This window comes from Pristiophorus japonicus, chromosome 11 (genome assembly GCF_044704955.1).
Source record: "Pristiophorus japonicus isolate sPriJap1 chromosome 11, sPriJap1.hap1, whole genome shotgun sequence".
Lineage (NCBI taxonomy): Eukaryota > Metazoa > Chordata > Chondrichthyes > Pristiophoridae > Pristiophorus > Pristiophorus japonicus.
In genome coordinates this window covers 53,405,093-53,418,975 of record NC_091987.1, presented here as the reverse complement: position 1 = coordinate 53,418,975, position 13,883 = coordinate 53,405,093, and the positions used below count along the sequence as shown (strand labels likewise).

The 13,883-nt window shown below is 46.4% G+C and overlaps 1 protein-coding gene across 2 annotated transcripts in view; it reads left to right on the top strand.

Moving 5' to 3' along the window:
• Positions 1–13,883, top strand: part of LOC139275723 (uncharacterized) — a 78,794-nt gene that overhangs the window by 45,863 nt on the left and 19,048 nt on the right. Inside the window, exon 2 of one of the 2 annotated variants that reach the window (XM_070892906.1) lies at positions 2,123–2,145. In XM_070892906.1, coding sequence (XP_070749007.1) covers positions 2,123–2,145 — 23 coding nt within the window. Of the gene's footprint in view, positions 1–2,122; positions 2,146–4,004; positions 4,113–13,883 lie in introns of those variants that run through there. The other variant, XM_070892905.1, reaches the window with a different exon arrangement.

Here is a 13,883-nt window from a genome sequence, read left to right as displayed (position 1 = left end):
CCATCAATGGCAAAGCCTTCAGCTAATGTACTCCCACACTTTGGAGCTTGCTTCATAAAATACTTTGGTTCTGTCTTCATGAAGGAAAACACAAATAACCTTCCAGAAATATTAGGGGGCCAAGGGTCTAGCAAGGAGGAGGAATTGAAGGAAATCCTTATTAACCAGGAAATTCTGTTAGGGAAATTGATGGGATTGAAGGCCGATAAGTCCCCAGTGCCTGATAGTCTGCATCCCAGAGTACTTAAGGAAGTGGCCCTAGAAATACTGGATGCATTGGTGGTCATTTTCCAACATTCTATAGATTTTGGATCAGTTCCTATGGATTGGAGGGTAGCTAATGTAATCCCACTTTTTAAGAAAGGAGGGAGAGAAAACGGGGAATTATAGACCGGTTAGCCCGGTAGTGGGGAAAATGTTGGAATCAATTATTAAAGATGTAATAGAATCGCATTTGGAAAGCAGTGACAGGATCGGTCCAAGTCAGCATGGATTTATGAAAGGGAAATCATGCTTGACAAATCTTCTAGAATTTTTTGAGGATGTAACTAGTAGAGTGGACAAGGGAGAACCAGTAGATGTGGTGTATATGGACTTTCAAAAGGCTTTTGACAAGGTCCCACACAAGAGATTGGTGTGCAAAATTAAAGCACATGGTATTGGGGGTAATGTATTGACGTGGATAGAGAACTGGTTGGCAGACAGGAAGCAAAGAGTAGGAATAAACGGGTCCTTTTCAGAATGGCAGGCAGTGACTAGTGGGGTACCGCAAGGTTCAGTGCTGGGACCCCAGCTACTTACAATATACATTAATGATTTAGACAAAGGAATTGAATGTAATATCTCCAAGTTTGCAGATGACACTAAGCTGGGTGGCAGTGTGAGCTGTGAGGAGGATGCTAAGAGGCTACAGGGTGACTTGAACAGGTTAGGTGAGTGGGCAAATGCATGGCAGATGCAGTATAATGTAGATAAATGTGAGGTTATTCACTTTGGTGGCAAAAACAGGAAGGCAGAATATTATCTGAAAGGTGACAGATTAGGAAAAGGGGAGGTGCAACGAGATGTGGGTGTCATGGTACATCAGTCATTGAAAGTTGGCATGCAGGTACAGCAGGTGGTGAAGAAGGCAAATGGCATGTTGGCCTTCATAGCAAGAGGAATTGAGTATAGGAGCAGGGAGGTCTTACTGCAGTAGTACAGGGCCTTGTGAGGCCACACCTTGAATATTGTGTTCAGTTTTGGTCTCCTAATCTGAGGAAGGACATTCTTGTTATTGAGGGAGTGGAGCGATGGAGCTGATTCCTGGGATGGCAGGACAGACATATGAAGAAAGACTGGATCGGCTAGGCTTATATTCACTGGAATTTAGAAGAATGAGAGGGAATCTCATAGAAACATATAAAATTCTGACGGGATTGGACAGGTTAGATGCAGGAAGAATGTTCCCGATGTTGGGCAAGTCCAGAACCAGGGGTCACAGTCTAAGGATAAGGGGTAAGCCACTTAGGACCGAGATGAGGCGAAACTTCTTCACTCAGAGAATTGTGAACTTGTGGAATTTTCTACCGCAGAAAGTTGTTGAGGCCAGTTCGTTAGATATATTCAAAAGGGAAATTAGATGTGGCCCTTACAGCTAAAGGGATCAAGAGGTATGGAGAGAAAGCAGGAATGGGGTACTGAAGTTGAACGATCAACCATGATCATACTGAATGGTGGTGCAGGCTCGAAGGGCCGAATGGCCTACTCCTGCACCTATTTTCTATGTTTCATAAAAACTTTCCATTTTGCTCCATCTTTCCTCATCATCAAAAGTCTCTTTAAAATCCACCTCTTCAACTGCACTTTCGAACACCTCTCCTCCAGCTCCTACTCCTGCTCTGATACCCACCTGGGAAGTACATTGGTTCACTTTGCTGCAGTAAAAAGCTATATAAATGGAAATTGTTGTTTTGTTGTTGTTGGTGGTCCCAAACTACATAAGGAACCATTTAGTTTCTCTGTCAAATACAGTATGTAGCCATTTAAAATTGTCGTGAACGAGAAAAGGGAAATCATTTAGATGTAAGTTAGTCTTGCATAAGTGAGGGTATATTAATTATGTTTTTAAATTTATTTTCAGAAAGGATAATAATGAAGAAATGGGTAAGTTTGACTTAATATAGTAGTTGAATTACAGCATAGAAATACTGTGCCATAGTTTTACAATAGAGATTTATACTGAAGAATAAAGAAAATGGAATGCACAATGTTACCCGGCTTAAATCACATTGGATTCTCCTGCTGGCTCAGTGGATACACCCAAATAGTGTGGTACTAAGCCTTATAACCTGGAAGGTCCCAAGTTAGATCTCTGGTCTTTGCTAATTTTAATGACCTCAGCCAAGACAGTGGTTGGGGTGGTAAAAATGGCCTAAATATATTTGGGTTAATGATAGAATAAGTTGGCCATGATCCTGCTCCCGAGTAGTGGATCCTGCTGGAAAGTGCAGGTGTGTTGATGTTTGAGGACGATACTTGGTTACAATGCTTCTCACAGTCAAATAAATTACCTACTCTCTGATTGTCTAGGCTCACAAATGAAGAGTGGCCACCTGAGTGAGGCACTGAAAGGCTGCTAGTGCATATGAAACTATATTGTAGAATAAGTTTGTGAGAAGGAAAGTTAGTTGGGGAAAATAATGATTAACAGTAGATTTTCTAAGTTGTCACACATGGTGAGTGACTGCGCACACAGCAAGCACTATTGGAAAATTGCGAGAACTTTGTTGTTAAATGTGTTTCCAACCCAATGAGGAAAGAAACAGCGCTGGATCTAATTCTTGGGAATGAAATGGGGCAACTCGAGTATGTTTCAGTGGGAGAGCATTTGAGGAATAGTGATCATAATATCATCAGGTTTAGAATAGTTATAGAAAAGGAAAAGGTACAAACGAGTGCAAAAATACTTAACTGGAGGAGTGCTATCTTCAGTGAGTTGAAAAGAGATCTGGCCCAAGTGGATTGGAATCAAAAATTGGTCATAATTGATCAATGGGAGGCTGTCAAAGAGCAGGTGGTTCTGGAACAGAGGAGACACATTCCTATGTGGGGGAAAGGAAGGGCACCCAATAGCTAAACCTCCCTACATGATTAACTATATAAAGGTTAAAATGAGACAGCAAAAGGAGTATAATGACAATTGACAGTAGAAATCCAAGCTGAATATAGAAAGTACAGTGGAGATCTTAAAAATTGAATAAGAGGGTGAAAGAGAGAATAAATTACCAACTAACATAAAAGGAAACCCAAAAGTCTTTTATGGTCATGTAAATATTAAAAGGGTAGTTAAACGAAGGGCGGGGCTAATTAGGGATGATAAAGCAGATCTTATGGAGGCAGAGGGCATGACTGAGTTACTAAATGAACACTTTGCACCTATCTTCACTAGAGAATAGGAAGCCACCAATGTAGTATAAAGGAGGAGGTAGTAGTGATAGTGTAAAGAATAAAAGTAGATAAAGAGTAATGGGCTAGAAATTCATTATAGCCCAGGAATGGGCAGTGTTTAGACTAAAAGGGGCGAAATTCCCCAGCACCCCATTTGGGGGCGGTAGCCCAGTTGGGAAACGACTTCCTGCACCCGGCGCAGAAGTCCCGCCCTGGCCGTGAAATTGGGGTTACCACCTCTCACAGGAAGTAGAGATCAATGTCGCATGCTCCACTTCCTCTTGGGGCCATATCTGGCGCGCTGACACGCTCCAAAATCCCTGCTCTTCCATTTAAGGAGAGGGCCACTGCACATGCTGCAGGGCCTCTGATGGCCACCAGAGTGTCAGGCTGCACCACAGAGCCTCAAGATGGACCGACTGGTGAGTTGGCCAAAATAAGACAATGGCAACGCGCGCGCAGCGTACCTCCCCTTTAAATTCCACCCCGCAAGCGGATGTTGACCCGGTTCATGACCCCGAAGCTGGTGCTGATACCACTCGCAGGTCGATGGACAATTTCCACCATGGGACTGAAAGGAGACGCCATGGGGCACTACGGGATTGCTGCACACGGCGATGTCACAATTTTGCGGGAGCTGGTAGCCCTCCGCCCCCCCCCCCCGCCATTCCGGGCGAAAACAGGTTTGTGCTGACGTCACTATCTCCATGATGGTGAGGTCCCTGGTGAGTGAGTTTACCGGCAGCACTATTGGTAAGACTGATATGGTGTGTGGTGCTGGAACCGGCATCAGCTGCCGTTACAGCTGTCAACGCCATTTTAGCACCATTTTGCGGCGCTTACGTGTGGCACAAACCACATGAATTTTTCCCCTTATGTACTTAAAAGGTTGGCAGTCCTCAAAGTAGAAAATTAGAAAAGTCACCCATTCCAAATGGGATGCATCCAAGGTTACTGAGGGACATAAGGGTGGAAATTGCAGAAGCTCTGGCCACAATCTTTCAGTCCTCTGTGGATATGGGCTTGGTGCCAGAGAACTGGAGGATTGCAAATGTTAGATCCCTGTTTAAAAAAAGTGGTAAGGCATAAACCCAGCAACTACAGGCCAGTTAGCCTAACATTGATGGTGGGAAAACTTTTAGAGACAATAATTCGGAACAAAATTAATTGGTATTTGGAAGAGTATGAGCTAATAAATGAAAATCAGCATGGATTTATTAAAGGCAAATCATGTATGACTAACTTGATCAAGTTCTTTGATGAAGTAACAGAGAGAGTTGATGAGAGTTGTATGTTTGATGTTGTGTATATGGACTTCTGCGAGGCATTTGACAACATACCACATAATGGACTTGTTAGCAAAATTAAAACCCATGGGATTAGATGGACAGTGGCAGTGTGGTTACGAAATTGTCTAAGGGACAGAAAGCAAAGAATAGTGGTAAACGGTTGTTTTTCAGACTGTAGGAAAGAATACAGTGATGTTCCCCAGGGATCAGTATTGGGACCACTGCTCTTTTTGATATTTATTAATAAATTAGGTATACAGGGCATAATTTCAAAGTTTGCAGGTGACACGAAACTCAGAAATATAGTAAACAATGAGAAGTAAGTAACAGACTTCAGGAGGACATAGACAGACTGGAGAGACACATGGCAAATGAAACTTAATGCAGAGAAGTGTGAAGTGATACATTTTGGTAGGAAGAATGATTGGAGACAAATATGAACTAAATGGTACAATATGAAAGGGGTGCAGGAACAGAGAGACCTGGGTGTGTATGTACACTAATCTTTGAAGGTGGTAGGACAAGTTGAGAAAGCTGCTAAAGTCAAGGATCCCACATGCCTTTTTATTAACAGAGGCATAGAGTACAAAAGCAAGGAAGTTATGCTAAACCTTTATAAAAACTAGTTAGACCTCAACTGGAGTATTGTGTTAAATTTTGTGCACCACATTTTAGGAAGGGTATCAAGGCCTCAGAGAGGATGCAGAAGAGTTTTATTAGAATGATACCAGGGATAAGCGACTTCAGTTTTGTGAAGAGACTGGAGAAGCTGGGGTTATAAGAACATAAGAACATAAGAATTAGGAACAGGAGTAGGCCATCTAGCCCCTCGAGCCTGCACCGCCATTCAACAAGATCATGGCTGATCTGGCCGTGGACTCAGCTCCACTTACCCGCCCGCTCCCCGTAACCCTTAATTCCCTTGTTGGTTAAAAATCTATCTATCTGTGATTTGAATACATTCAATGAGCTAGCCTGAACTGCTTCCTTGGGCAGATAATTCCACAGATTCACAACCCTCTGGGAGAAGAAATTCCTTCTCAACTCGGTTTTAAATTGGCTTCCCCTATATTTTGAGGCTGTGCCCCCTAGTTCTAGTCTCCCCGACCAGTGAAAACAATCTCTCTGCCTCTATCTTGTCTTTCCCTTTCATTATTTTAAATGTTTCTATAAGATCACCCCTCATCCTTCTGAACTCCAACGAGTAAAGACCCAGTCTGCTCAATCTATCATCATAAGGTAACCCCCTCATCTCTGGAATTAGCCTAGTGAATCGTCTCTGTACCCACTCCAAAGCTAGTATATCCTTCCTTAAGTAAGGTGACCAAAACTGCACGCAGTACTCCAGGTGCAGCCTCACCAATACCCTGTACAGTTGCAGCAGGACCTCCCTGCTTTTGTACTCCATCCCTCTCGCAATGAAGGCCAACATTCCATTCGCCTTCCTGATTACCTGCTGCACCTGCAAACTAACTTTTTGGGTTGTTTTCCTTGGAGCAGAGAAGGTTAAGAGGAGATTTGATAGAGATGTTCAAAGCCATGAATGGTTTTGATAGAGTAAATAAAGAGAAAGGGGCCGAAATTTCCCCACTCCATAAACTCCATTACCACCTCTAAGAGGTGGTAATGGAGCAGAGATGCCTTACTGACCGTGGGCAGACGATGAGCCGCTCCGACCCACCTGCACCTCCGCCCCTCTCCCGACACCAACGCCGCTCTGCTTGGAAACAAGAATCAAATTGCTGAAATTCACCGGATTGTCTGCCCCATGCATTGGGGCGGACGGAACACTTAAAAATCGTTAGCTGCGCCCCGTTTCGGGCAGTGGGCAATTTCGGCCCCAAACTGTGTCCAGTGGCAGAAGGGTTGGTAACTAGAGGAGTGGTAGAAGCAGATTCAATAGGAACATTCAAAAAAAAATTGTATAAATACTTGCAGAGAAAAAAATGACAGGGTTATGGGAAAAGAGCAGGAGAGTGGGATGATTAATTGGATAGCTTTACCAAAGAGCTGGCACGATGGTCCGAGTGGCCCACTTCTGTGCTGCACAATTCTATGGTTCTATGATTCTAACTGCCCACAATGTTCTGACCAAATGGAAGGAAATTTGACACTTGATCACCATGTGCGAGAACTCAGTGGGGCCAAGTTTCGGCCTGAGTTGCTCCTGTTTTTTTGGAGCAACTGGTTTAGAATGGAGTATCTTAGAAATTTGAATTCTCGACATTTAGTTTCCTCCAGTTCTAGTCAGTTAGAACAGTTTCACTTTGGAACAGAATTTTATTTTCAAAAGGGGGCGTGTCCGGCCACTTATGCCTGTTTTCAAAGTTTAGGCAGTGAAAACTTACTCCAAACTAACTTAGAATGGAGTAAGTGAAGATTTTTGTACGCTCGAAAAAACCTTGTCTACACTTTAAAAAATCAGGCGTAGGTTACAAATTAGGCGTCGGGAACGAGGTGGTGGGGGGAGGGGGGGGGGAAGGGAAGTCATTAAATTCTACAATCAATCCTTAGTTATACTTATACAAATATTATACAAATAAATCCAACCTGAATAAAAATTTATAAGCAAAGAAAAGATTAAATAAACCATGTTCCTACCTGTGTGAAACAGCAGCAGCCTTCGAGCTGCTGTGCTTCAGGCAGGCCTTTCATGTTGGAGACAGGCAGGGGTGTGGCTTCAGTGTCTCGACAGCAGCCCCAACAGCGGCAGCAAGCAGCCTTCGTGCTGAGCTGCTGTGCTGCAGGCAGGCCTTCATTCTCTTAGTGGCTGGCCGGCAGCCGAAGGATCAACACCGGACCAACGTGAGGCCATTCGGCCATGGGATATCAGCGGCGTCAGTGGCTGGCCGGCAGCCGAAGAATCAACACCGGACACACGCAGCTCTTTATGGTGCTTGAGGCCATTCGGCCACGCTTTAGGGGCGGCGTCAGTGGCTCGACAGCAGCCGAAGATACAGCAGCAGCCTTCGAGCTGTGAGGGGGACTGAGGCCATTTGGACAGGGAGAGGCAGCCACATCGACAGTTTTATATTTAAATTTGCAGAATGGGTGTTGCATTGTCAACACCACGTATTATGCAATGGTTCGCCATCAATTCATTGCATAGGAGAGAATTGATTAGAGCTCACCGCATCAGGAACGTCGTAGCCCGTAGGTTGATGGGCAGGAGACCTTACCCACGTCGACAATATCGAGTCAGGCGCTCGTACCTGGACATGAGTGAGGCTGATTGTGTGAAAAGGCTGCGTTTTCGCAGAGAAGTTGTCACTGAGATCTGTGATATGGTGAGAGCAGATTTGCAGCCCAGAAGCAGAACGCCAACTGCCCTGTCTGTTGCAGTGAAGGTAACAGCTGCACTTTCTTTCTATACCTCGGGATCGTTTCAGGCTACAACTGGAGATGTGTGTGCCATCTCTCAACGTGCAATACATGCGTGCATTTAGCAGGTTACGGCTGCACTGTATGCGCGAAGGAATGACTTAATCAATTTCCCAATGACCGCACAAGCGATCCATGAGAGGGCTGTGGGCTTCTTCAGGATTGCCGGCTTCCCAAAGGTACAGGGCTGCATTGATTGTACCCACATAGCCTTGCGAGCACCTGTGGAGGATTCTGAGCAGTACCGAAATAGGAAAGGTTTCCACTCTATCAATGTGCAGCTCGTGTGTGACGACAAGCAGCGCATCATGTCAGTCGATGCGAGATACCCTGGCAGCACCCACGATGCGTTCATCCTACGCGATAGCGTTATATCTGACATGTTTGAGCAGCAGCCAGAAGTGCAGAGCTGGCTACTGGGAGACAAAGGGTACGGCCTGACCACCTGGCTCATGACGCCGCTACGCGTGACACGGACAGAAGCTGACCGTCAATACAACATGGCGCACATTGCGACGCGCAGCATCATTGAGAGGACCATTGGCATATTGAAACAGCGATTCCGATGCCTGGACCATTCCGGAGGACAGTTGCTATACTCTCCTCAGATTGTCGGTCACTTCACTGTTGTGTGCTGCATGCTCCATAACTTAGCCATCATGAGGCAGCAGGAGCTGGTAGTGGAACCAGAAGACCTACGTGAGGGTCCAGTGCATGATGATAGTATTACGGAAGACCAGGATGTGGATGATGGCGATGATCTGGAAAGCATGCAAGTGCCTGATGCCGAAGCACGAGGTCGGAGATACAAAAGATACAAAAAAATGTGAGAGCATTTACACTATAAGATCACTGAAAAACCATAAGATCCCTTATAAGTTGTAAAGTTACAAAACTTACAAAACAATTTCAATTTGAAAAACGCTACTACAGCTACATCAAGAACAAGAACAAAAGCAGCAAAGAAAGGCTGCAACCATGTCTCATCCATATCTCAGTGAATGTTCACTTCCTCATGGGGATGTCATTTGATTGGCTGGGCTGTGTGCCCTTATAGCAGCAGCTACCTCAACCAGGCCCTCCCTGACGGCCAGTGCCGACATTTGCATGCCCTCCCTGACGGCCTGTGCCGTCAATTGCACTCCCTCGGACATTCTCTCCTTAAGTTTCCGTGTCATTACTGCTATTTCTCCCGTCAGGACCGTCAACTCTTCACATACTGCACTGACGCCACCGATGAGTGATCGGGTAAGCTCATTGGTCTCCATACCCAATGCCACAACCTGAGTCGCATCTGTTGCACGCTGCATCTCAGGAGAGCATGTCTCCAATCTCCTTCTCCTCTGCCTGGGTCTGCCTTGTGGCACCACTACACAGGGAGGCGCGGGCTGGGACTATGGGACGTTCTGTGTTCCAGACGGCTGAACTGGAGGGAGAGGCTCGGGCTGGAATGGTGGGATGCTCTGTGTTGCAGACGGCAGAACTAGAGGGAGAGGCTCGGACTGGAACGGTAGGACGCTCGGTGTTCCAGACCACAGCACTCCAGTGCGAGCCGTGGGCTAGGATGTTGGACGAAGGGGTGTAAACTGCTCCATGATATCAGCAGCAACACTGGGACCCGAAGCGTCGGAATCAAAACCATAGTAGGTGGAACCAGAACCTATGCGAGTGGGAGGCGCAGGCTCGGACGGTAGTGCACTGACTGTAGAATGCTGCATTATACCAGCAGCACCACTGGGACCCGCAACATCGGAAGCGAAACCATAGAAGGTGGAACCAAGACCTATTCTAGGGGTTGAAACTCTGATGCCCCTTGATGGGGGCTCATAAACATTAAATTGGAAGCTCTCCCCTGCAGACATTTCAGTCATCACTGCCATCATCCAGTCTGGATCGTCCGCAGCTGGTTGTACTGGTTCTTGTTCTGTACCCTCAGGATCCTCAGGGTTGGCAGCAGCAGCATCGTTATCGTCATCATCATCGTCATCATCAACATCATGTCCTGCAAAATACATCAGAACAGCCAAATGCTTAACAGCAAGGGAGGGGGCCGGATGGGTGGCATGAGTACTCTCACACATAGCAGGTTAGGCAGCAGGTTAATTTAAAGGGCTATGATGCATTTTCAGGACTTACCCTCTTCCTCGCGTGCGGGCCCAGCTTGTGCTGTACCGATTGCTTTTCTTCATGTACGACTCATCATAGCAGCTACCCTTTGTTCCAAGGGTGTCAGTGGATGCAGATTGGGCACGCCTCCTCCTGTCCGAGTTGCCTCCCTTTTGTTGTGGGCCAATTTCTTCTGCAAAGAGTAAAATATAACTTTTTACAGAGTGTGTCAGTCTGCAAGGTGGGACATACAGATAGCCAGGTTACAATTACGATTAAATTAAAAATGGGAAATATTACTTACACTAACTACTTGACCAAGGTCGTGCCATTTCTTTTTACACTGACTTCCAGATCTCCTGGTATGCACCACTGCGCAGTAATCTTCTGCAACTTGGTTCCAGCGTTTCTTCATTTCTTTTGGTGGCACTTTTATGCGACCTCTGTTGCTGGTATCTAGCTCCTGCCATCTCTGCTCAATTACGTTGACTAATATCTCCACTTCCTCATGCAAGAAATTCTTTGTTCTTGGTGGACGTTGATCCATTGCAAAGTTGAATTGGCACTCTTATTTCTCAAAACATATAGTCCTTAATTTGCATGCACCAATGCAGCACCGGTTCTGCAAGTTTAGCAGTGAAAAGCTGAACTCACTGATTTCAGCAGGTGATTTATTCAACAGTGCTGCTAAAAGCACTCCATCACACACAAAAATATCACAAAAATTAAATTACAAGCCTTTCCAGGGGTCCAAGAGACAAATCTTCACTTTTTCTCCAGTCCTTTTAAAAATGGCCGAGGCACGCGCAGGGTTGCCGGCACCACGTTGGCTGATTTAAATTGGACCCACCCCCCACTACTTATAGAATCGACGCGAGTGTTTGGCTCGTCCCCCCGCTGTGAAGAGCGCGCCGCGCCAAGCACAGATCGAGCTCCGAGGAGCCGGAGAATGTGACACATTTTTTCTTGCGCACTTTTAGGCGCGAAGAACAGACGTGCAGCTCGGAGGTGCGCCGTTTTCGGCGCGGCCGGAAACTTTGGGCCAGTAATTCTACCATCAACTGATAGGATTGTTTACAAAATAACTTTTTAAAAAATCAGCAGATTATTGTCTCAGTTCATGTGTACAGTGCAAGTCACTATCTCACTCATTGTAGTAATGGACTCAATTTTCCCCAGTGATTTGTGATTTTTTTTTGGCGCGCGCCACCTTTTTTGGCACAAGTTAAGTTTAAGTTTCCCCAAGGAACGTGCGCCACGTAACTCAGTTAGTTACGAATTTTTTAGGTTAGTTTTTTTTGCATCATGGGGAGGTAATTTGATGTTTGCACCAGTTTTTGTCAATTATGGAAGTTTGTCCAAAAACATTTCTCCTAGGTCAACATATGTGACCACCCCCGAAAAACCTTCTGCTGAGTTACGAAAAAGCAGCGCACATTGAAAAGTTCCCGCAGAAAGATGGCATTGTTTTTCAGCCAGTGAAGTTTTGGAGGGAGTCAAGAAGACTTAAATATGCATAATAAAGATTAAATTTTTTTACCTTATAATGCAGTAAATGGAAGTTAGATGAATTCTGTAAGTTTTCACATTTTTTCAACTGACAAGCCATTTTTTCAACTGACATTGCCGAACACCTGCACACAGGGCTGGAGGGTCGGAGCGTCGGCCGGCAGAATCTGTCTGGCGCCTGGACACGGGCTCGGAGCTCGGCTGCAAAAGATGCCTGGGGGGAGGGGGGGAGGTGGGGGGCTGTGGAAGGTAAAATTTAAGCATGGGGGCAATACTGACAATGCCATAACTTGTGCAAGCCTTTTGCACAATGGTGCTGCGGAGGAGACAATTGATTCAATGTCATCGCATGAGGAACCTCCGAGCCCGTAGGGTAATGGGCAGGAGGCCTTACCCACATTGGGTATATCCAGACAGACCTTCGTACCTGCACCTGAGTGATGCAGACTGTGTCAGAAGGCTGCGTTTTCGCAAATAAGTTGTAACTGAGGTCTGTGAGTTCGTAAAAGCAGACCTGCAACCAAGAAGCATCAGGAGGACTGCTTTGTCAGTTGAAGTGAAGGTTACAGGCGTTAATGTGAGAGGCCCGGCTTGGGCTTCTTCAGAGACTGGGTCTGGGGATTGGAGTAGGAGTGGCAGTTGATTCTGTCAATGGGCCCAGGATCTGGGCGTGTTCCCTTATTGCAGCAACTACCTCCAACATTCCCTCCCTCATGTTCGCCGACAGTGTCTCAGCTGCCTGTGACATGCCCTCCCTCATGTTGAGCAACACTGTGTCAACTACATGCAACTTTCCCTCCCTCATGTTCACTGACAGCGTATCAGCTACCTGCGGCATTCCCTCCCTCATGTGCACCGACATTGTTTCAGCTGACTGAGATGTTCCCTCCCTCATGTCCCCGGACAGTGTTCCCATTTCTCGTGAGAGTGTTGTTATTTCTCTTGACAGTCCCGATACCTCATCACCCACCCCACTGATGCAGCAGTGATCCTGTAATGTCTATGCTCTCCGCACTCATTATCATCATCTGAACCACATCTGGTAGAACTGCACCTCAGGAGAGCGCTGTCGAGCACTCCTTCCCCTCCTCACCCTGGGTGTGCCTTGCTGCATCGCACTGGGACCTGCAGCCTTGGACGGTGGGGCCCTGGGTGTGCTTCACTGCATCCCACTGGGACCCACGGCCTCGGACGATGGGGCCCTGGGTGTGCCTCACTGCACCCTACTGGGACCCGCAGCCTCGGACGGTGGGGCCCTGGGTGTGTCCCCCAGCCTCGGACAGCGGGAAACCATGGAATGTCCCACTTACACTCAAACCACTAGTCACAGAAGGGGCAGGCACCTCATTGTGTGGCACCTGCAGCTCCTCCAAAGTGAGTACAACAGTGGGTTCTTCATCCATCCCCTCCCGCTTGCCCCCATGGTCTGGAAGGTGGGATTGGAAGATGTTCTTCTCTTTAAGCTCATCCTCGTCTGATTCTTCTGCATTGTCAGGATTGGTCTCAATTTCTGCAAAATATAACAGAACAGACAAATGGTTAGCAGCAGAGGAGGGGGCAGGGTGGGTGGCATGAGTAGGCTCACACAGCACAGGCAGCAGACTGATTTGAAGAACCACAATGAATGATAGCACATTGCATCAACCGAAGTGTAGCTGAGGGAGACATCCCATGAACTGAAACATGGCTAGCTCGCGTAGTACTTAACATTTAGGAAAGCCAGACTGTGGAATTTGCAGGACTTACCCTTTCCTGCAAGTGTGGGCCCAGCTTGTGCAGTGGTGGTTGCTTTTCTCCAGGCAGGATCTAACAAAGCAGCGACTCTCTTCTAAGGGTGTTAGTGGGTGCATATTTGCGGGGCCTCCTCCTGTTCGAGTTCTTTCTCATTTGTTGTGTGCCACTTTCCTCTGCAAAGCTGAAAATATAACTTTTTAGAGAGGGTGTCTTTCTGCTGGGTGGGACATATACAGATGGTCACATTTACAATTGCAATTCCATTAAAAAAATGAAAATATTACTTACACTAACTACTTGACCAGAGTCCTGCCACTTCTTTTTGCATTGACCTCCAGACCTTGGGGTGGGTCACCATTGCACAGTAACTTTCTGCAAGTTGGTTCCAGCGTTTCTTCACTTCTATAGGTGGAACTTTTATGTGACCTCTGCTGG